Raw genomic sequence first — 24232 nt, forward strand, 5'->3', positions numbered from 1 at the left:
ACTGGGCTTGTGAAAAGGTGCCCAACTCAATACAAGTTCTTATTCAAAAACATAAGGATTAGGAGCTGGAGAGTCCCTCAGCCCATCAAGCTGTCTTCGGGGATAATTCCACTCCCACCCCCTCCCACCATTCCCACCTCCTTACACCATCCTGTAATTCTTAAATCACTGGGAACCCATTAATCTACTCACATTCTGCCATGAACATTTCGAACGACTGATTATGCACAGCTCACTGGGGTAGGAAATTCTGGTCATTGACAACCCATTGAGGCCCAATGGGCCCTTCCGCCGCCCATCTCTGACCCCCCTAATACGCTGGGTGGGTGGGAGGTGGGGGCTGAAATTGGCAGCCATATTTGAATGGAGACTTAAAGGTTAATTCGGCTTGTTAGCCCCCTTTCCTCTTGTTCACCACCTGCCCTTCAAAACCTCATCCCCCAACACCTTCTCTCCATCCTTCTCCCCTCACCCCTTATCCCCATCCATCTCCCTCCAGCCTCCTCCCATTCTTCACCCCTTCTCCCTTCACCCCTTCTCCCCCATCCATCTCCCTGCCCCTTCTCCCTCGCCCCTCACTCCCACCACCCCTTCTCCCCCACTCTTTCTCCCCTGCAGTCCCTGTCCCCCTCACCCCCACCTCTTCTCCCCCGCACCCCCTCTCGTCCCCACCCCCAACCCTTCTCCCCCCCCACTCCTTCTCTCCAGCAGCCCCTCCCACCCCCACCACTTCTCTCCCACACCCCTTCTCTCCTTACCCCTTTCCCCCACCTCTTTCCCCCATCCATTTCTCCCCACCCCACCCCTTCTCACCCAACCCCTCTCTATCCCTACCCCTTTCCCTTCTCCCTCCACCCCCCCTCCCCCCCAACTCCTGGCTGTGATCACAGAGCCCTCTCTGCCCCTTCCCCTACCTCTTTCCCTTCTCTCTCCCCCCCCCCCCCCCCCCCACTCCTCTCTGCCCTATAAGCCCAGGGCTTTTCTTTCTGCGGGAGCCATTGTTCCCCTTGGTGTTTTGTCCTTTCTCCTGACAACTAGCCTGCTCTCCGTCTACGTTGCATTGTTTGGAATTTCTGCTCATCAGCACTTGTGTGTTTTCAGTCTTCCCCAAGGGGATATAGGAGGACGTTAAAGGAACGAGAACGACTTAAAAACACACGCGGCTGTACAATATTTGTGGCGGTTTGCAATCTGTGAATGTTTAGGACTGGCTTTAGGGAGATGAATAATTCTCAGCAGTCTGGATTACAGTCATTTAATTTTAGCACTGCAGCATTTCTACTGCCAACTTGAGGTCGTGGCGGGGTCGGATAGCCGAGGTGAATGTGCCACCCGACTGAATATTTGGGAGAAGCTTAAAATTGGAGATCTGTGAGAAAGTCTTTTTGAGGTCTTAGCCAACGATGAGAGCTGAAGGGTTTAGTGCCCTCTTGTGGCTGTTTCAGGTACAGTGAGATGATCATGTGCTTAATTAGGAGAGACCCTTAAGTCTCAAGAATAAGTTTAAAGTTTATTTCTTAGTATCACAAGTAGGCTTATATTAACACTGCAGTGAAGTTACCGTGAAAAATCCCCTAGCCGCCAAACTCCGGCACTTGTTCGAGTACACTGAGGGAGAATTTAGCACGGCCAATGCACCTAACCAGCACGTCTTTCAGACTGTGGGAGGAAACCCACGCAGACACGGGGAGAATGTACAGACTCCACACAGGCAGTCACCTGAGGCTGGAATCAAACCCGGGTCCCTGGCGCTGTGTAGCAGCAGTGCTAACCACCCTAGTGAACATGAACAGGCCATTCAGCCCAACAGTGGCAGTGCTCCCACAGACTATCCACCCAATTATCAACAACAGTTTGCTTTTGTATAATGTTTGTCAGAATATCATTAAGGGGGGGAGGGATCACATTTGATAAGGCGTGATAAATTAAATAGTGAAGTCAAGGCTGGAAGAAGGAGGATGATGTGGCCAGAAGGTGGAGAGTGTGAAAGGTAAAGTTGCCATTGTCCCAGATGACCATTGGCTGCTCTCCCATTTGAGGGGGAAAGCTGACTGTTGGTGATTTAACCTGAGGATCAGGCAAGGGGCAAGGTTTGAGTCTTCATGAATAACCTCAGCCACAGCAAGATTTGAACCCTTGCTCTTGGCACTACTCCACTTCACAAGCCAGGCATCTAACCAATGGAGCTAACCATAGCAACTACTTAACTGTGTTATCCAGTACGATAGTCATCTCAGATATTACTGTGAATGACAGTGGATCTGTCCGTACCCATTGTCAGGAACCCCAGTGATCGAGAGCTCACAATGCTGAGCGCTGGATCCTAGGCTGTGCTTTATAAACCAAAATAGCAATCTTTTTCCAAGAGTAATGTTCTATTAGGATGAATGTAGCCTTCAGCCTTTGTGTTGATAATCGCTTGTTTTCGGGTGTCTGACTTGGCCCAATAGTATCAAATCCACCTGGAGGCCAGAACGTTTGTGGGTTCAATCCCATTCCATGGAATGGAGCAGAATCTCCAGGCTGGCAGGAACATCAGTGCAGTATTGGGGCGGTACGGTGGCATAATGGTCAACACTGCTGCCTCACAGTGCCAGGGACCCGGGTTTGATTCCCGGCTTGGGTCACTGTCTGTGCGGAGTCTGCACATTCTCCCCGTGTCTGCGTGGGTTTCCTCCGGGTGCTCCGGTTTCCTGCCACAGTCTGAAAGATGCGCTGGTTAGGTGCATTGACCCGAACAGGTGTCGGAGTGTGGCAACTAGGGGAATTCCACAGTAACTTCATTGCAGTGTTAATGTAAGCCTTACTTGTGACGAATAAACTTTTAAACTTTATTGAGGGAATGCCCCCCATTGCAGTGTTAATGTAAGCCTACTTGTGACACTAATAAATGAACTGATATTTATCGGGGGTTTATGCTGTTGCTTTGCAATGATTCTGGAACATTCCTGTCTCCAAAGGATCCCTCTCTATAAAATGCCATCCATTCGCCAATCGCTCCGGCAGCTTGGACTGAAAGTGACAGATGTCTCTCGGGAAGTTAATAAAGACTTTCGGACAAACATGGGCAATGGAACAGCACCGATGATCCTGACTAACTACCTGGATGTAAGTATGCTGGCCTCCTGTTTAAACTTTGGTGAATTTAAAGCAATTCACTAAAGATCCTGAGACGGCACCTTCCAAACCCATGATCATTTCCATCTAGAAGGACAAGGGCAGCAGAGACATGGGAACACCACCGCCTGCAAGTTCTCCTCCAAGCCACTCACCATTCTGACTTGGAAATATATCGCCGTTCCTTTGCAGTCGCTGGGTCAAAATCCTGGAATTCCCTCTCATTGTGGGTCAACCCACAGCATGTGGACTGCAGCGATTCAAGAAGGCAGCTCACCGCCACCTTCTCAAGGGCAACTAGGGATGGGCAATAAATGCTGGCCTAGCCAGCGACGCCCATGTCCCACGAATGAATAAAAAAAGACTTGTTCCAAGGCCGAGGTTCCTAACATGCGGCTCACTTCACTGATCTATGGATCCCAACCTTTGGACCTGATGCGCATCAATTGGACACGAGGCTCGAAGCTTCGGTAAAAGAAGGCTTTTATTAACTAACAATGGAACTATCAGAACTTTAACACACTATCCCAGACTGAAGAGGTCCCACCCGAGCAGGGGGTCTTATACCTCTCCCAGGAGGCGGAGCCCGACTGGGATGTGCCACAACAGTTACAACCACAGGTGTATCAATCCCACCCTAGCCCAACAACAACATTAGAACAATCCCACAGTGGGAACCAACGATGGTTCACCACAGGACCCAAATTTTCTCATCATCAATTCTTAGAAAATAGTTATTTTGATGTGTTTCTAACTTAAGAAGCCAAGAATTGGAAACAGACTCCAAGCTAAAACAGGAAAAGTCTCTATTTTGTTTTTCATTATAATTGGTATTTGAAAAGCAGCACTGCGGGGAGCTGTTGTGTTTTTGACTGAAGTTCTTCTTGTTAACATAGAATACGTAGAATCCCTACAGTGCAGAAGGAGGCCATTTGGCCCATCGAGTCTGCACCGACAACAATCCCACCCAGTCCTCATCCCTGTAACCCCAAGTATTTACTCTGATAATCCCCCTGACACTAAGGGGCAATTTAACATGGTCAATCAACCTAACCCGCACATCTTTGGACTGTGGGAGGAAACCCATGCAGACACGGGGAGAATGTGCAAACTCCACATAGACAGAGACCCTAGGCCGGAATTGAATCCGGGTCCCTGGCACTGTGAGGCAGAAGTGCTAACCACTGTGCCGCCCTCAAATAATATGGCTGCCGTCTCCATCCTAGGTTGTGGTAATCACAGTGTGGTGTGGTACAGTTCTGTGCTGGGTGCTTGTCAGTGAGAGACCTTGGTTTGAATGTCCATCTTGCTAAGCTCTTGAATGAAGGTGACAATCAAAGGAGGAATTCCACACCGTCTTAAAGAGAATGGGATATCTGCCAACTTGCTATCTGTCACAGTTGCACAGATAGAGGCGAGGAGCAAGTTAGCCACACGCTCTGAAAGCCTGGCGAGCAGGGATGAGGAAAGGAGAAATGAATTAGAAGCTGAGAGCCATGTCTCTTTCTCTCTGTGCAGACTCTGGTGCAGTTGACAGACGATCAGCCCCTGGTGGGAGAGTCAGTGAGGCTCTGACATCGTCTGTTTTTCAGGAAGGGCCATCACATCTTGTGCCGTTCAATCATTGGAGAGGCCAGTGAAGGGCCTATCGCTGAGAACCAGAAGCCCTGGGGGCGAAGGTCCCTCCCACTAAGAGCTACTAGCCAATCTGAGGCCGGCAAAACCCCCAGATTTGCTCAATGCGACAGGGATATAGAAAATAATCCTTTTTATCATACTGCCCCCAGACCCCATTGTCTCTCAAAGGGCCCTGAACCTCTCAAAGTCTGATCCCTCCTTGTCCCTCAAAGTCTGAATCCCTCGTTGTCCCACAAAGTCTGACTCCCTCATTATCCCTCAAAGTCTGAATCCCTCATTGCCCCTCAAAGTCTGACTCCCTCATTGTCCCTCAAAGTCTGACTCCCTCATTGTCCCTCAAAGTCTGACTCCCTCTTTGTCCCTCAAAGTCTGACTCCCTCATTATCCCTCAAAGTCTGAATCCCTCATTGCCCCACAAAGTCTGACTCCCTCATTATCCCTCAAAGTCTGAATCCCTCATTGCCCCTCAAAGTCTGACTCCCTCATTGTCCCTCAAAGTCTGACTCCCTCTTTGTCCCTCAAAGTCTGACTCCCTCTTTGTCTCTCAAAGTCTAACTCCCTCATTGCCCCTCAAAGTTTGAATCCTTCATTGTCCCTCAAAGTCTGAATCCCTCGCTATCCCTCAAAGTCTGATCCCTCATTGTCTCTCAAAGTCTAACTCCCTCATTGCCCCTCAAAGTCTGAATCCTTCATTGTCCCTCAAAGCCTGAATCCCTCACTATCCCTCAAAGTCTGATCCCTCATTGTCCCTCAATAGCCCTGAATCTCCACAAGGGATGATGTCATCCTATACCTGATGATGTCATATCCAAATGTGTTGACACCATCTGATATGTGATGATGTCATGATGTCACTCCATCTGTTTGTTGCCACAGTGTCCAGTATTCATACCCTCAGACAATGACCAATCTACTTGGGGTAGGAGGGAGTATTACAGGAACAAGCTCCTTCCTTTTTTATTCATTCACAGGGTTTGGGCATCACTGGCTAGACCAACATTCATCGCCCATTCCTAATTGCCCCTGAGAAGGTGGTGCTCAGCTGCCTCTTGAACCGCTGCAGTCCCCGAGGTGCAGGTACGGCCACAGTGCTTTTAGGGAGGGAATTCCTGGATTTTGTCCCAGTGTCATGATGTGGAGATGCCGGCGTTGGACAGGGGTAAACACAGTAAGAAGTTGAACAACACCAGGTTAAAGTCCAACAGGTTTATTCAAATAAACCTGTTGGACTTTAACCTGGTGTTGTTAAACTTCTTACTTTTGTCCCAGTGACAGTGGAGGAACGGTGAGTGATTTGGAGGGAACCTCAAGGTGGTGGCATTCCCAGGTATCTGCTGCTCTTGTCCTTCCAGATGGTAGAGGCCCCGGGTTTGGAAGATGCTGCCTAAGGGACCTTGGTGAGTTGCTGCAGTGCATCTTGTAGACAGTACACACTGTTGCCACTATTTGTCAGTGTGGAGAGAGTGAATGTTTGTGGGAGGGGTGCCAATCATGTGGGCTGCTTTGTCCTGGATGGTGTCGAGCTTCCTGAGTGTTTTTGGAGCTGCACCCATCCAGGCAAGTGGGGAGTATTCCATCACACTCCTGCCTTGTGGATGGTGGACAGACTTTGGAGTCAGGAGGTGAATTACTCACCGCAGGAAATCTGGACTCTTGGAGCCAGAGTACTTACACGGCTAGTTCAGTTCCTGGGATGAAGAATCAACTTGTATTCCTTCTGAAGATCAGAGACCTGGACTGGTGTTGGAAATGGGAGGGAGTGACCCCTCCCCCCTCTGGTGCTGGAAGCTGTGGTTTGAGCTGATTGGATGAGTGTGACATTGACTCATTTTGATAACCCAATTTAGTGCCTGTTCTGACCATGTTAGTGGATATTTTGGTTTCTCACTCATTTACAGAATGTGGGGGAGTCATTGGCAAAGCCATTCTGAGTGCCCTTGAGTTGAGAAGGTGGTGATGAGCCATCTTCTTCACATCCAAGTCGCTTGCTCGGCCATCTCAGAGGATACTTCAAAAGTGAACCACATTGCTGTGGATCTGGAGTGTGGATTACTCATCCTGAAACATAACTACTGGATTAACAACCCGACCTCCCCAACCCTCTCCCCACATCCGGCACACTTTCCTCTTCGTCAGAAGGTTGTGAGTTCAGAACCTACTCCAGAGACTTGAACGCATAATCGGGACCAAAATCCTGAGGACTTTTGGAGGGGCCATTTTTTTTTAGCTAACGCATTAAGCCAAAGTTCTATCTGCCCCCCAAAGGATTCCGTGTCACTGTTTGAAAGGAGAGAAAAGAGGTTCTCCCTGATATCCTGGGCCAATATTTGAGGAGAGGCGATGGTCTGGTGGGATTATAGCTAGACTATTAATCCAGAAACTCAGCTAATGTTCGGGGGACTTGGATTTGAAACCCATCATGGCAGAGAATCATAGAGAGAATCAAAGATCCCTACAGTACAGAAGGAGGCCATTCAGCCCATCGAGTCCGTACCGACCACAATCCCACCCAGGCCCTATCCCTGTAACTCCACGCATTTACCCTGCTAATCACCCTGACACTAGGGTCAATTTAGCATGGCCAATCGACCTAACCCACACATCTTTGGAGGGTGGGAGGAAACCGGAGGAAACCGGAGGAAACCCACGCAGACACGGAGAGAATGTGCAGACTCCACACAGACAGTGACCCGAAATTGAACCGGGTCCCAGACGCTGTGAGGCAGCAGTGCTAACCACTGTGCCACCATGCCACCCAGATGGTGGAATTTGAATTCAACAAACAAAATCAGGAATTAAGAATCTACTGATGATCGTGAAACCATTGCCGATTGTTGGAAAAACCCATCTGGTTCACTAATGTCCTTTTAGGGAAGGAAATCTGCCGTCCTTACCTGATCTGGCCTACATGTGACTCCAGAGCCACAGCAATGTGACTCACTCTTAAATGTCCTCTAAGGGCAACTAGGGATGGACAATAAATGCTGGCCAGCCAGCGACGCCCATGTCCCATGGATAAATTTAAAAAAACATCCTCGAACAACATCACAAGGAACAGATTAACATTGCTGTTAAAAAAAAGTTTATTTATTAGTGTTACAAGTAGACTTACATCAACACTGCAATGAAGTTACTGTAAAAATCCCCTAGTTGCCACACACCAGCACCTGTTCGGGTACACTGAGGGAGAATTTAGCATGGCCAATCCACCTAACCAGCACACCTTTCGGACTGTGGGGGGAAACCAGAGCACCCGGAGAAAACCCATGCAGACACGGGGAGAACATGCAAACTCTACACAGACAGTGACCCAAGCCAGAATTCGAACCCAGTAATTGGCGCTATGAAGCAGCAGTGCTAACCACTGTGCCACCATGCTGCCTGTTTGTGGGGCCTCGCCCCGTCGAAGTTGTCTGAAATGCTTTGACAGCATTTCAGAACTAAAGTCTTTATTGTCGCTGTTTTATTGTCGCTGTGTTGTATTTCTCAGACTCAATACTTTGGGGAGATCAGTATCGGGACACCTCCACAGAACTTCAAAGTCATCTTCGACACAGGGTCGGCCAACCTCTGGATACCATCGGCGAACTGTTCACCCATCTACGCAGCTTGTTGTAAGTGTCTCCCCTCCATTCCTGTGAGGCTGCAGATCAGCTCACCATCGCAGTTCAGTGAGCATTGTTCCGTAAATGGGATTTCTAACTAACAAACCATCACCTCTTTCCCCCCATCATAAAACCATACAATTCCGACATTTGATTTGATTTATTATTGTCACATGTATTGATATGCAGTGAAAAGTATTATTTCTTGCCCGCTATACAGACAAAGCATACCGTTCATAGAGAAGGAAAGGAGAGAGTGCAGAATGTAGTGTTACAGTCATAGCTAGGATGTAGAGAAAGATTAACTTAGTGCGAGGTAAGTCCATTCAAAAGTCTGATGGCAGCAGGGAAGAAACTGTTCTTGAGTCAGTTGGTATGTGGCCTCAGAGTTTTGTATCTTTTTCCCAATGGAAGAAGGTGGAAGGGAGAATGTCCAGGGTGCGTGGGGTCCTTAATTATGCTGGTTGCTTTTCCAAGGCAGCGGGAAATGTAGACAGAGTCAATGGATGGGAGGCTTGTGTGATGGATTTTGCTACATTCACAACCTTTTGTAGTTTCTTACGGTCTTGGGCAGAGCAGGAGCCATACCAAGCTGTGATACAACCTGAAAGATGCTTTCTATGGTGCATCTGTAAAAGTTGGTGAGAGTCACAGCGGACATGCCAAGTTTCCTTAGTCTTATCAAAAAGGACAGTGCAAAAAGAGGCCATTCGGCCCATCACTGATTCTCTGAAAGAGCATCCCCGTGGACGGAAAATCCCGCCCACGGAATCACTGGAACACGCTGTTTAATAATCAGCATCTACAATGGCCTCCAATGTTACTCATTATAGAATCCCTACAGTGCAGAAGGAGGCCATTCAGCCCATCGCGTCTACACCGACCACCATCCCACCCAGGCCCTATTCCTGCAAACCCCCTGCTAATCCCCCTGACAGTAGAGGCAATTTGGCATGGCCAATCAACCTAACCCGCACATCTTTGGAGTGTGGGGGGAAACCAGAGCAGCTGGAGGAAACCCATGCAGACACGGGGAGAATGTGTAGACTCCGCACGGACAGTGGCACGAGGCTGGAATTGAACCTGGGACCCTGGCGCTGTGAGGCAGCAGTGCTAACCACTGTGCCGTGGTACCGCCCTTGATATATCTTTATGCGTTAATATCTTTTGTGTATTTTAGTATAACTCTAAGGGTGAAGTACACAATGCCTGTTTTAAGGAAAACCTTTTCTATACGGAACGATCTTGGCCCTGACCCATTTTGTATAAACCTGCACGTAGGTTTAGCACAGAAGTCGACCTGCCACTGGATGGCGCCATAGGCCAGGATTAGATTTACATGTATCAAATTCTCAAAAATATTAGACGAGCAGAATGGTTAAATTGCTCAGAATTAAACAGCTCGTGCCTTGTTTTGGCTCTTTGCAGTTTCCCATAATAGGTACGACGCCTCCACGTCAAGAACATACGAGGCTAACGGACAAGGATTTGCTATTCAATATGGGTCCGGCAATGTTAAGGGAATCCTCAGTCAAGACATTGTCATGGTGAGAAACAGGCGTTGAAATCCTGGTCATGTTCCAGCAGAAGCTTTATTCACTGTGGACTGTTTACACTTCCCATTCATTCAGCAAGATACTGTACCGCTTCTGTAGTAATTATGCATGATATGATAGAGGTCTGTGCCTTTAAGGAGAGGTGCCTGCTCCTTTAAATATGCAAATAATCCATAGAATCCCTCCAGTGCAGAAGGAGGCCATTCAGCCCATCAAGTCTGCACAGACTATAATCCCACCCAGGTCCTATCCCCCATAACCCTACCTATTTACCCTAGCTAATCCCCATGACACTAAGGTCAATTTAGCATGGCCAATCTACCTAACCCGCATATCTTTGGACTGTGGGAGGAAACCCACGCAGACACGGGGAGAATGTGCAGACTCCACACAGACAGTGACCCAAGCCGGGAATCGAACCCAGGTCCCTGGCGCTGTGAGGCAGCAGTGCTAACCACTGTGTCACCGTGCCGCCCAACAAATATAATATATACAAAGAACAAAGAACAATACAGCACAGGAACAGGCCCTTCGGCCCTCCAAGCCCGCGCCACTCCGGTCCAGGATTGAATCCTGAATCCAGGATCCCCGCCCAATTTTCCAGCCTATCTACATCCTAATATCCTATCCACCGAGCTGTCCCTCACAGCTACGATGCTTTGTTCATCACAACCTATTAACTCACCCCCACCCCCCCATTCCAGACCATGTGATCTCCAGGGAGAGGCGAAAACCCAGAGTGAAAACCCCAGGGCCAATATGGGGAAAAAAAATCTGGGAAATTCCTCTCCGACCCCCTGAGGCGATCGAAACGGGTCCAGGAGATCACACTGGCCCTGATCGGAAAATACTTCCCATTTATTTAAATGTGTTATACAAGATGTGATTTATAAAGCAAAACTTTATTCCAATAGGTGGCCAATATCCCGGTTATCCAGGTTTTTGCTGAGGCCACTGCCTTGCCAGCTTATCCTTTCATCTTTGCCAAGTTTGACGGGGTCCTGGGGATGGGTTTCCGGACTATTTCGATTGACAACATTAAACCGGTGTTTGAACGGATCGTGGACCAGCACATCCTCAATAACGACGTCTTTTCTGTTTATTACAACAGGTGGGTACATTCGAAATATAATCAATAGATATCTATAACATATAACCAAAAGCACAGGCAATACATGAGAGAGAGAGAGAGAGGGATGGCATGGTGGCACAATGGTTAGCACTGCTGCCTCACAGTGCCAGGGACCTGGGTTCGATTCCCGGCTTGGGTCACTGTCTGTGTGGAGTCTGCACATTCTCCCCGTGTCTGCGTGGGTTTCCTCCGGGTGCTCCGATTTCCTCCCACAGTCCAAAGATGTGTGGGTTAGGTGGACTGGCCATGCTAAATTGACCCTTAGTGTCAGGGGGACTAGTTAGGGTAAATGCATAGGGTTATGGGGATGGGGCCTGGGTGGGATGGTGGTCGGTGCAGACTTGATGGGCTGAATGGCCTACTTCAGCACTGTACGATTCTTCTATGAGACAGGGAGATTGAGGTGATGGGGAAAGGGACCTAGAGCCCCTCCAGCTCATAGATAGAATCCTACAGTGCAGAAGGAGGCCATTCAGTCCATCGAATATGACCAACCACAATCCCACCCAGGCCCTATCCCCATAATCCCATGTGTTTACCGAGCTAGTCCCCTTGACACTAAGAGACAATTTACCATGGCCGATCCACCTAACCCGCACATCTTTGGACTGCGGGAGGAAACCGGAGCACCTGGAAGAAACCCACGCAGACATGGGGAGAATGTGCAAACTCCACACAGACAGTGACCCAAGCTGGGAATCGAACCTGGGTCCCTGGCGCTGTGAGGTAGCAGTGCTAACCACTGTACCTCCCACATAGGTATGTCTATGATCCCTTGAACTTGGAGGATCCACAGCAGAAACTTGTGTTCATATAGTGCTTTTCACAACAACCAAATATCTCCAAGTGCTTTACGGCTAATGAAGTCATTTATGAAGTGTAGTCACTGTTATAATATAGGAAATGCAGCAGCCAATTTGTGCACAGCAAGCTCCCACAAACAATGATGTATTAATGGACAGATAATCTGGTTTTATGATGTTGATTAAATGTTGACTCGGACACCGGGGAATCCTCCCCAGCTCAAAGTAGTGCCATGGGGTCTTTTACCTTGCTATCCAATTTTAAGCTTCAATCTCTTTCCAGGTATTTAGGACAGTAGTTGACACAAATTCATTTAAACAAACTTTCATTTATTTAGCACTGTAGATACCAAACTCATAAACTTACAACAGTTGCAACACTTTAACTCTTTCACTGAACATTAGCTCTTAACTGAAACTCTAACTGTTTAACTGGAAACAAATGCCACCCTGGTCTGGAACGAAATGGCCAAGTCTGTTCTCGATGTAGATTCTTCCTTGTGGTTGCCTTGTGGCTGGATATAGCACTTGGGGCGAATGGGATCAAAGGTTATGGTGAGAAAGCAGGATTAGGCTATTGAGTTGGATGATCAGCCAAGATTGTAATAAGTGACGGAGCAGGCTCGAAGGGCCGAATGGCCTCCTCCTGCTCCTATCTTCTATGTTCCTCTGAAGGTGTTCTTCAGGGCACACTTGCGGTGGTGGGTCTCGAGCTGTCGCTGCATACAAAGGCTGAAACAACCTTCTTTATCACCAAACTTTCCCAATCTTCCAGAATGTTTTAAATTAGTTTAAATTACTTTATCGCGGGTGTTTTTAAAAAAAAAACGTCGAACTCTAACCCGGAAGTAGGCCGCTGGGTGTTCTGGGAAGGGTCAAATTTTTCTTCAGCGCGCGGGAGGTTTAAAAGCAGGCCGCACTATTTAGCGGGTAGCGTCGTTAGCGGGCAGCGGGAGTGAGAAGGGAGCAGAGTGAGAGCTGAAGGGCTTTGGCTCGAAGGGCTTAGGCGGAAAGGGTGAGGCGGGGTACGTTTAATTATTAAGTACGTTTCTCTGTGTTCCTTGAAATAAGAAGGGAAATTATGAGTGTGAGGCCAGTCTGTTGTTCCCAATGTGGGAGGTCCTGGAGGCTCCTGGCCTCCCAGACGTCCATATCTATGATGGATGTGTTGAGCTGCGGTTCCTAAGGGACCGTGTTAGAGAACTGGAACTGCAGCTCGAGGATCTTCGTCTGGTTAGGGAAAATGAGGAGGTGATAGACAGGAGCTATCATCAGGTGGTCACACCAGGGCCACGGGAGGCAGACAAGTGGGTAACGTCCAGGTAGGGGAAAGCTCGGGTGATAGAGAGCACCCCGGTGGATGTGCCCCTTCACAATAAGTACTCCTGTCTGAGTACTGCTGGGGGGGACAGCCCACCTGGGGGAAGGGGCAGCGGCCGTGTCTCTGGAGCAGAGTCTCTGGAGCAGAGTCTGGCCCTGTAACTCAGAGGGCTAAGGAAAGGAGGAGGAAGGCAGTATTAATCGGGGACTGAACAGTAAGGGGGTCAGACAGGCGTTTTTGCGGAGGCAGACGGGAGTCTTGGATGGTGGTCTGCCTCCCTGGTGCCGGGATCCGGGATGTCTCTAATCGCATCCCAGATATCCTGAGGTGGGAGGGAGAGGAGCCAGAGGTCGAGGTACATATTGGTACCGCTGACATAGGTAGGAAGACGGAAGGGGTCATGAAAAGAGAATATGGGGAGTTAGGTAGACAGTTGGGAAGGAGGAACGCAAAGGTAGTAATCTCAGGATTGCTGCCTGTCCCACGGGAAAGTGAGAGCAGGAATGGAGTGAGGTGGAGGATGAATGCTTGGCTGAGGGACTGGAGCGGGGGGCAGGGATTCAGGTTCCTGGATCATTGGGACCTCTTTAGGGGAAGGTGTGACCTGTACAAAAAAGACGGGTGGCACTTGAATCCCAGGGGGACCAATATCCTGGCAGGAAGGTTGATTAAGGCTACTGGGGAGACTTTAAACTAGAAAAGTTGGGGGGAGGGAATCATGATGAGGTGACTGAGAGCGAGGAGGTTAGCCTGCAAATAGAGAAGGATTGTACACAGTGTAAGAGGGAGAATAGACGGGTGATGGAGAAGGGGAGAGCTCAGACCAAAGGTTTGAGATGTGTCTATTTTAACGCCAGGAGTGTAGTGAATAAAGTGGGTGAGCTTAGAGTGTGGATCGATGCTTGGAAGTGTGATGTGGCGGCCATTACGGAGACTTGGGGACAGGGACAGGACTGGATACTTCAGGTGCTGGGTTTCAGATGCTTCAGAAAGGACAGAGAGGGAGGCAAAAGAGGGGGGGGGAGTGGCACTGCTGATCAGGGATAGTGTCACAGCTGTAGAGAAGGTGGAAGCCGTGGAGGGATTGTCTACGGAGTCTCTGTGGGTGGAAGTTCGGAGCGGGAAGGGGTCGATAACTTTGCTGGGTGTTTTCTACAGGCCGCCCAATAGTAACAGGGATGTTGAGGAGCAGTTAGGGAAACAGATCCTGGAGAGATGTAGGAATAGCAGGGTTGTCGTGATGGGAGACTTTAATTTCCCAAACATCGATTGGAATATCCCTAGGGTAAGGGGTTTGGATGGGGAGGAGTTTGTTACGTGTGTTCAGGAGGGTTTCCTGACACAGCATGTGGATAAGCCTACAAGAGGAGAGGCTGTACTCGATCTGGTACTGGCTAATGACCCTGGACAGGTGTCAGATCTCTCAGTGGGGGAGCATCTTGGGGTTAGTGATCATAACTCTATCTCCTTTACGCTAGCATTGGAAAGAGATAGGATCAGGCAAGCTAGGAAAGTGTTTATCTGGAGTAAGGGGAAATATGAAGCCATCAGGCAGGAGATTAGAGGCATAAATTGGAAGGAGGCATTCTCAAGGAAAAGTACTGAAGTAAGGTGGCAGATTTTCAAGGAATGTTTGTCTGGAGTTCTGCATGACAACGTTCCGATGAGACAGGGAGGTGTTGGTCGGTTACGGGAACCGTGGTGCACGAAAGCTGCGCTGAACCGAGTGAGAAAGAAAAGGAAAGCGTACAAAAGGTTCAGAGAGCTAGGCGATGATAGGGATCTAGATGAGTATACGACTTGTAGGAAGGGACTTAAGAAAGAAATTAGGAGAGCCAGAAGGGGTCACGAGAAGGCCTTGGCAGGTAAGATTAAGGAGAACCCTAAGGCATTCTATAAATATGTGAAGAGTAAAAGGATGAGATGTGAAGGAATAGGACCTATAAAATGTGAAGGTGAGAAAGTCTGTACAGAACCGGAAGAAATAGCAGAGGTGCTTAATGAATATTTTACCTTGGTATTCACGGTGGAAAAAGACCTGGGTGGTTGTACTACAGGATTGAGGCGGACTGAAAAGATTGAGTATGTGGACATTAAGAAAGAGGATGTGATGGAAATTTTGAATCGCATCAAGATAGATAAGTCGCCAGAACCGGATGGGACGTACCCCAGGTTACTGTGGGAGGCGAGGGAAGAGATTGCAGAGCCTCTGGCAATGATCTTTGCGTCATCGATGGAGACGGGAGAGGTTCTGGAGGATTGGAGGATTGCGGATGTGGTTCCTATATTCAAGAAAGGGAATAGGGATAGCCCAGGAAATTACCAACCGGTAAGTCTAACCTCAGTGGTTGGTAAGTTGATGGAGAAGATCCTGAGGGACAGGATTTATGAACATTTAGAGAAGTTTAGGATGCTCAAAAGTAGTTAGCACGGCTTTGTCAAAGGCAAATCGTGCCTTACGAGCCTGGTGGAGTTCTTTGAAAATGTGACTAAACACATTGACGAAGGAAAAGCGGTAGATGTGGTTTACATGGACTTCAGCAAGGCGTTCGATAAGGTCCCCCATGCAAGACTTCTCGAGAATGTGAGAGGGCATGGGATCCAAGGGGCTGTTGCCTTGTGGATCCAGAACTGACTTGCCTGCAGAAGGCAGAGAGTGGTTGTAGACGGGTCTTTTTCTGAATGGAGGTCGGTCACCAGTGGAGTGCCCCAGGGATCTGTTCTGGGACCCTTGCTGTTTGTCATTTTTATAAATGACCTGGATGAGGAAGTGGAGGGATGGGTTGGTAAATTTGCCGACGACACGAAGGTTTGTGGTGTTGTGGATAGGTTGGAGGGATGTCAGAAGCTGCAGTGTGACATAGATAGGATGCAAGACTGGGCGGAGAAGTGGCAGATGGACTTCAACCCGGATAAATGTGTCCATTTTGGTAGGTCAAATGGGATGAAGGAGTATAATATCAAGGGTAAGACTCTTAGCAGTGTAGAGGATCAGCAGGACCTTGGGGTCCGGGTCCATAGGACTCTTAAATCGGCCTCGCAGGTAGAGGAGGTGGTTAAGAAGGTGTATGGTGTGCTGGCCTTCATCAATCGAGGGATTGAGTTTAGGAGTCGGGAGATAATGATGCAGCTTTATAAGACCCTCATCAGACCCCACTTGGAGTACTGTGCTCAGTTCTGGTCGCCTCATTACAGGAGGGATGTGGAAATGATTGAAAGGGTGCAGAGAAGATTTACAAGGATGTTGCCTGGATTGGTTGGCATCCCTTATGATGATAGGCTGAGGGAGCTCAGTCTTTTCTCCTTGGAGAGATGAAGGATGAGAGGTGACCTGATAGAGGTGGACAAGATGTTGAGAGGTATAGATCGGGTGGATTCTCGGAGGCTTTTTCCCAGGGCTGAAGTGGCTGCTATGAGAGGACACAGGTTTAAGGTTCTGGGGGGTAGGTACAGGGGAAATGTTAGGGGGAAGTTTTTCACACAGAGGGTGGTGGGCGAGTGGAATCGGCTGCCGTCAGTGGTGGTGGAGGCAAACTCAATAGGGTCTTTTAAGAGACTCCTGGATGAGTACATGGGACTTAATAGGGTTGAGGGTTATAAGTAAGCCTATATATAAGTCTAGGTAGGTAGGGACATGACCGGCACAACTTGTGGGCCGAAGGGCCTGTTTGTGCTGCATTTTTTCTATGTTCTATGTTCTAATGTTCTCTGGCACTCAGCCAATGATATCATCGGAAACCGATCACATCGTTTGACCACGGCCAATGGAGTTACTCATAATGTTTATCCCAAACTGCACATAGGTCACACAGACTCAACCATATATGGACATAGTGGGAAATCTTGGTATCAAGAAGTCTAGCACATGCCAAACAATTACCCATATTTGGTCAACACAGGAAGTTCAGGTCACAACTCACATGACAAGTCACGACTTGCAATAGCCTTCTAACCTGCATTGTGCTTTTAATTATAACTTGACCCAACATTCTCAGCACGTTTGACTCTCATTGTCATAATTGCTCTTACAGCTAATATTACTAATGTTGTTATAGTTGTTGCAATTGTTGTTGTTATCTGCCCTCTGGCCACAACCACCACCTGCACGAGAAAACACACGGGGCCTTGGTTTATTCACTAATCTGTAAGGCACTGACTCTGGGAGTGCAGCACTCCCTCAGCGTTACACTTTCTTGTCAGGTTTGACTTTTGGCCTTGGAAACCATAACCTTTTATTTCAGAGGTCAGAGTGTTACGGACTGACAGCTTCAAGGAGGTGCTAACTGGCTCAAGCTGGCACTTGAACAAGGGAGGCCCAGGATTTTAAAAAATGGTAATGAATTAACCAGGGTGGTGGCTTCAAGGGGCAGAGGCTGGTTACCTCAGTTGGTTAGAGTGTGGTGCAGAGTGTGGTGCGGAATGGCATCGACAGCATGGGTCTGATCCCCATACCGGCAGAGACAGACAGGGGCTATTGGGGCTTCCCTCCACATCTCATCCCTTTGTGAAATCAGGGCACAAGCCCTGATGAAGCAACCCTTGGACAACGAAGAAGCTACTTGAAGAGGCAGCTTCAGAAGGAGGTGAAATGATGGTGGCTTACGTAAAGGCGGAGCATTCGAAACCCGATCAAAGCTTTTCCGTGTGTCGAGGAGATTAAAGATTCTTGAAAGGAAAGTTCAGAGGTGGAAAATCACCAGTCATACAGGAAACCATAGCAACCATCAGGTATTAAGGAAGAACATTCCAGGTGAACACACCTCCATAATTTTTAGAACATTCCTTGGATATATTCCAACCCAGCTTAGGCTGAAAGGTTCTTTCCCTCTCTGTTTCCATTTCCTTCTCTCTATCTGTCTGTATCTCTGTCTCTTTCTCTCTCCCTTTCTGTCTCCATGTCTCCATCTCTCTGTCTCCCTCTTTGCCTCTCTCTGTCTCTCTCTCTCTGTCTGTGCCCATCTCCATCTCCCTCTCCGTCTGCCTCTCTGTCTCCCTCTTTGTCTCTCTCTTTCTGTCTCTCTCTGTCTGTCTCCATTTGTCCCCCTCTCTTTGTCTGTCTCTCTGTCTCTCTCTCTCTCTCTGTCTCTGTCTCTGTGTCTGTCTGTCTCCCTCTCTGTCTCTCTTTCTGCCTCCCTCTATCTCTCTTTTTGTGTGTGTCTCTCTCTTCGCGTGAGTCTCTCTCTCTGTCTGTCTGCCTCTCTCTCTTTCTGTCCCTCTGTCTTTCTCTCTCTCTCTTTCTCTGTCTGTCTCTGTCTCTCTGTGTCTCTGTCTGTCTCTCTCTCCATTTCTCTGTATGCTGTCAGCTCCTGAATATGACCATTCCTCCTAAAGCAATCTATAGGACCCTACTGAGAGAAAATGAGTACTGTGTCTACCTCCAAAATAACAGTGACTGTATTTCAAAATTAATGAATAGACTATGAATTGAGGTGAAGTGAGATGAAGAGAAAAGTGATGGAGATGGAGGAGGGGGGGGGGGCGGGGTAGTGGGGGGAGGGGCGGTATTGCAGGGTGGGGGAGGTGGAGGAGGATGAGATGACAGGGCAAGATGATGGGCATGTGGGATGCCAGAGAGTTTGGGTAAAGGGGAAATGGGACAGTTGGGTCCTGAGAGGGAAGGGTCTCAGCAGCAGAGTAACTAGAAAGATGTTGCTATGGAGACATTGAATGGCAGGGAGGTGAGGTAACAGGGATGTAGGATATCAGAAAGACAGAGTAACAGTTAGAGATGAAATGAGACGCAAATTTGATAATGGAGGAATAAGCCAACCGGATAATAGGGGTAAAAGAGCAATTGCATATCAGAGAGATTAATCTATATGGAAATAGGTTAAAGAGAGGGCGTGGGGTAATAAAGTGATGGAATAACATAATGCAACTGTGTAGTAGAGAGAGGATATAGTTGATCAAATCTATTGGGTAATAAGGAGAAGGACTAACAGAGAAAAGATGGAGTAACAGAGGGATGGATAAACAGCATGTGGTGATTGTCTCTTTAAGGGCAACACAGCAGAGTAAGGGTCACATGGCCTATGTGACCAATCAGAACTCAGAGTGTGGAATCACCCCATGGTGAGAGCAGCTCCTAGGCAAAGACACTTAGGGAGCTGGCTACAGCCACAAGGCTGTTGCACAATCCTTATTAATAAATACCTTGTATGTTCGTTCACTGATGGAGTGTCTGGAAGTGCACCTTTATGCAGGTACCAGGAGTAAAACACCAGAAAGACAAATCAGTGAAGGAGATGGACAGGATGAAAAGAGAAAAGAGGGACAGAGGACCAAAAGAGTTTTACCATCTTTAAATCAGAAATTTGCTCCATTTTTAATCAACTATCTAAGAAGTGGAATCTGTGCTAAATTTTGTGAACTGGTGACTTCCAGTGGAAACTACTGGGGAACAGAACTTTTCCCATTCCTGTCACACACAAACAACAGCAGAATGTTCTTGTTAGACTCATTGGGGGGGGGTATCTTCCCATCCCGCCCACCACTAAAATTGTAGCGGGCGGGCTGCGGGGTTTTGTGGGGTGTGGGAGCCAGGGGTATCCGACTGGCAGTCGAAGGGTCGGTGGGAGGGGAGTTGTACGAGAGGGAAGGAGGGGCATTATTTGGGGTGAGTCAGGTCTGACAGGATCAGAGAAGGGGAATCGGGTGGGGTTGGGCGGGCGGGGGTGGGGGGGCTGGAGGGGGGGAGGGTGGAGGGGGGGGAGGGTGGGGGGGGAGGGGGGAGGGTGGAGGGGGAGGTCAGTAGTTTAGCTACCTAGGAGTTAGAATTGGGTTTTAATCCTTTTCCTGGGTACGTAATTCAGGTAAGTCAGAGCCATCCGAAGTCTGTTGCCAAAATCCTCCATCCTCGCTCGCGGCTGGGAATCTGCGGTGCCGCTGAAGGTGAACGGAGTTTTGGCTAAAACACCAAATTCTCCATCCTCCCCTGAAGCGGGGCGGGTATAGACGGGATCGGAGAATCCTGCCCTGTGTGACGCTAATTCAGAGTCAGGGAATTTTTCTGGGTGTTTGGGGCAAAGGGAAATTGCCCAGTAGAAGGCCAAGCTTCCCAATTCCCGGATAGTCAGTGTGTCGGGACATCTGAGGGGTCCCATCGCGCATCCTGGGTGGCGGAGAGGAGGTGGTGGGGGTGGAGGGGTGGGGGGGGGGGAGGGGGGAGCGGTACGAACATCCGGGGGTCGGAACTCCTGGGCCTGAGGTTATTTAAGTGGAGGGAATGACCATCTACCCTGCGTCCCATCTCCTGCCAGCTGTTTGCTCCCTTCTACTGCTTTTGATCTTTTAACCACGTTGTTGACTTTCTTTGCACAGAGATTCCAGTGGCACCCCAGGTGGTGAGATCATCCTGGGGGGCAGCGACCCTTCCTACTACAGCGGGGAGTTCCACTACCTGAGCCTGGTCAAGAAGGGCTACTGGCAGATTGAAATGAATGGGTGAGCCCTCCCAGCATCCTCCTGGAGAGATCCTGCATGCACAGACTTTGTTCAACGTGGCACTAACTCCAAATGACTGTGGCATGTGGTAAACAGCTTAAAGATTAGTCTGTACAAAGGGATCACTGTTAATGTTTAACGGTTCTGCTATTTAACAATTTCTCACTTGTATAACTTAATTTGGACGGATGGTGAGGTTCAAAGGGCGTTGAAAAATGGGAGATGGGACAAAGGATTTCATTAAAAATTCAGTCGAATCCAACGCAGGTGCTAAAATGTATCAGAAAACATTGGGGATAAAATGTAAGCAAAACTCACTTCTGTTTCAAAGCTATAATATACTTGTACATTAACATATTACATACATTCAAATCCTTGACTGTCACATCTTCAGTGCTTTGAATCAGTGGGAAACACCCCATACACTTACTGCAGTTCTAACTTGCTCCAGAGGTGATTTGTTTCAACTTAAGTTTTAAATTTATTTATTAGTGTCACAAGTAGGCTTACATTAACACTGCAAAGAAGTTACTGTGGAAGTCCCCCAGTCGGGTACATGGAGGGAGAATTTAGCATGGCCGTCGCACTTACCCAGCACGCCTTCCGGACTGTGGGAGGAAACCGGAGCACCCGGAGGAAACCCACGCAGACACGAGGAGAACGTGCAAACTCCGCACAGTCAGTCACCCAAGTCGGGAATCGAACCCAGGTCCCTGGCGCTGTGAGGCAGCAGTGCTAACCACTGTGCTACCGTGCCGTCCTACAGTACGTCCTGATCCAATCAGTATGGATAAAAGATGTGCTATTGCCTTTAACTAAAAGGGCAGGGGAGTTTTGCTATTGTATGTGTTTATTTAGCTGTCTAAAGATTATTTATTGCAGTGATACCACTACTCCTGCTTTCTAATTATTAATGTTTGATGCAACCTTATGGTTCAAGGATCATAGAAGCCCTACAGTGCAGAAGGAGGCCATTCAGCCCAATGAGTCTGCACCGACAACAATCCCACCTATCCGCGTAACCCACATATTTACCCCACTGATCCCTCTAACCCACACATCCCAGGACACTAAGGAACAATTTAGCATGGCAAATCCACCTAACCTGCACATCTTTGGAGTGTGGGAGGAAACCGGAGCACCCGGAGGAAACCCACGCAGATACGGGGAGAACGTGCAAACTCCACACAGACAGTGACCCAAGCCAGGAATTGAACCGAGGTCCCTGGCGCTGTGAGGCAGCAGTGCTAACCACTGTGCCACCATGCCGTCCACTGTTGAATTAAATGTGATGCTTATGTGTCAGTTGTGCCCCAGTTGAAAGCACTCTCACCTTCCAGATCAGAGGTTGTTGAGGCCCATTTCAGAGACTTAAATAGTTAAGCTGACACTTCAGTGGAGTGCCGCACTGTTGGAGATGCTGCCTCTCGATATGTAGCATTAACTGTAGCCTTCTTGGGTGGCTATAGATAATCCCTTGGCGCTATTTATAAGACTGGTAACAAGATGGATATTTTAAATTCTTTCATGGGATGTGGACATCGCTGGCTGGGTCAGCAATTGTCCATCCCTAATTGCCCTTGAGAGGGCATTTTAAGACTCAACCACATAGCTGTGGCTCTGGAGTCACATGTAGGCCAGACCAGGTAAAGGTAGAAGATTTCCTTCCCTAAAGGACCGTAGTGAACCAGATGCATTTTTACGACATCCAACAAGTGGTTTCATGGTCGTCGTTAGATTTTTAATTCCAGATTTTTTTTTATTGAATTCGGACTTTACCATCTGCCATGGTGGGATTTCAAGCTGGGTCCACAGAGATTTACACTGATCTCTAGATTACTAGTCTAGTGATAATACCACCACAACACTGTGTCCTCTGTGAGGTGAGGATGTAGGGTAATAGGTAAGTGGGTGAGAGGTGGCAAGTGAAGGGGGCAAGGTGGACCTGGGGAGTTGGGTGGTCAGGGAGTTTGGGGGGTGGTAAGTGGGTAATTGATTGGTCTGGAGGGCAGTCCGCGGTGAGAGGAAAAGGGAGGTTGAGAATGAGTCAGGGGACCAGGGAGATAATCAGCAGTTCCTGAGGTTAGTGGTGGAGGTGGGGGTGGGGGGGGGGGGAATGTGTGAATCAGGGGGCCTGGGGGCTGGTGGGGGTAATCGAGTTTTTGGGGGGGGGATTGTCCTGGTCAATGTTTATCCCCCAATTAACATTACAAAAACAGATGTATTCCTTGTTATTCCTTTCAGTGGGGCAGAGGGCGGCACGGTGGCACAGTGGTTAGCACTGCTGCCTCACAGCGCCAGGGACCTGGGTTCAATTCCGGGCTTGGGTCACTGTCTGTGTGGAGTTTGCACATTCTCCCCGTGTCTGTGTGGGTTTCCTCCGGGTGCTCCGGTTTCCTCCCACAGTCCAAAGATGTGCGGGTTAGGTTGATTGGCCATGCCCAAATTGCCCCTCAGTGTCCAGGGATGTGCAGGTTAGAGGGATTAGGGGGGTAAATGTTTGGGGATGTGGGGATAGGGCCTGGGTGGGAGTGTGGTCGGTGCAGACTTGCTGGCCGAATGGCCTCCTTCTGCACTGTGCGGATTCTATGAACTCTAGAGCAGCACACAAATTGGGTTACTTTACAGAAGTGATAATTCAAAGGCTTTTCATTGGCTGTAAAGTTGAGGTCATGAATTGCATTGTTGGAAAGGAAGTTGCCTGGGCTCTCAATCCTGAATTTTGTGCTGAAATGAGACTTGAAGCCAAACCCAAGAGTTGAGAATGTTACCAACTAAGCCTTCGCTGAAACTCCCCTCAGCAATATCTTTCACAGAATCTCTACAGTGCAGAAGGAACCCATTCGGCCCATTGGGTCTACATTGACAGCATGTGCCCCATTCCCGTAAACCCACATATTTACCCTGCTAGTCCCCCAACACGAAGGGACAATTTAGCATGGCCAATCAACCTAACCCACACATCTTTGGACTATGGAAGGAAACCCACGCAGACACTGGGAGAATGTACAAGCTCCACACAGACAGTCACCCAAGGCTGGAATTGAACCCGGGTCCCTGGTTCTGTGAGGCGACGACACTAACCATTGCGCCACCATGAGCGTTGCTGTATAGACCTACAGTGGCCGTCCTTGTAAACACTCCACCCGTAACTGTAATGGTCAGGACTTAATTCTTGAGAACAGCCACCAGCAATCTCTAGCAAATAAGAAATTGCAGATCCTTTTTTATTACTATTGACGGCAAGAATGATTTCCTTTCATGAATTCTTGTTTCTTTTTCCTCTTCCAGAATTTCTGTAAGTGGGGAGTTACTGTTCTGCAGTAAAGGATGTGCGGCCATTGTTGACACTGGATCCTCCTTCATCACCGGACCCGCTGCAGCCGTGTCCTCGCTCATGGTCGCTATCGGAGCAACATCCCTGGCAGAGGGCGAGGTAAAGGCAAGAGTCATTACTCTGACAGCTGTGCCTCAGTGGATAGCCTGCTTACCTCGGAGTTAGAAGGTTCTGAATTGAAGACCCATTCCATAGACTTTAACCTAAAGTCTAGGTTGTCACTCCCTGCGGTACTGAGGGAGTGCTGCTGTGTTGGAGGTGCTGCCTTTTGGATCAGACA

The 24232-nt window shown here is 48.6% G+C and overlaps 1 protein-coding gene across 1 annotated transcript in view; it reads left to right on the forward strand.

Annotated features, from left to right (window-relative positions):
• Positions 1-24232, forward strand: part of ren (renin) — a 72661-nt gene that overhangs the window by 16258 nt on the left and 32171 nt on the right. The window contains exons 2-7 of the mRNA XM_078242120.1: positions 2961-3108; positions 8246-8369; positions 9789-9907; positions 10831-11027; positions 20493-20615; positions 23907-24051. Of these exons, the coding sequence (XP_078098246.1) occupies positions 2961-3108; positions 8246-8369; positions 9789-9907; positions 10831-11027; positions 20493-20615; positions 23907-24051 (856 nt within the window). The remainder of the gene's footprint in view (positions 1-2960; positions 3109-8245; positions 8370-9788; positions 9908-10830; positions 11028-20492; positions 20616-23906; positions 24052-24232) is intronic.

The sequence above is a fragment of the Mustelus asterias genome, chromosome 25 (genome assembly GCF_964213995.1).
Source record: "Mustelus asterias chromosome 25, sMusAst1.hap1.1, whole genome shotgun sequence".
Lineage (NCBI taxonomy): Eukaryota > Metazoa > Chordata > Chondrichthyes > Carcharhiniformes > Triakidae > Mustelus > Mustelus asterias.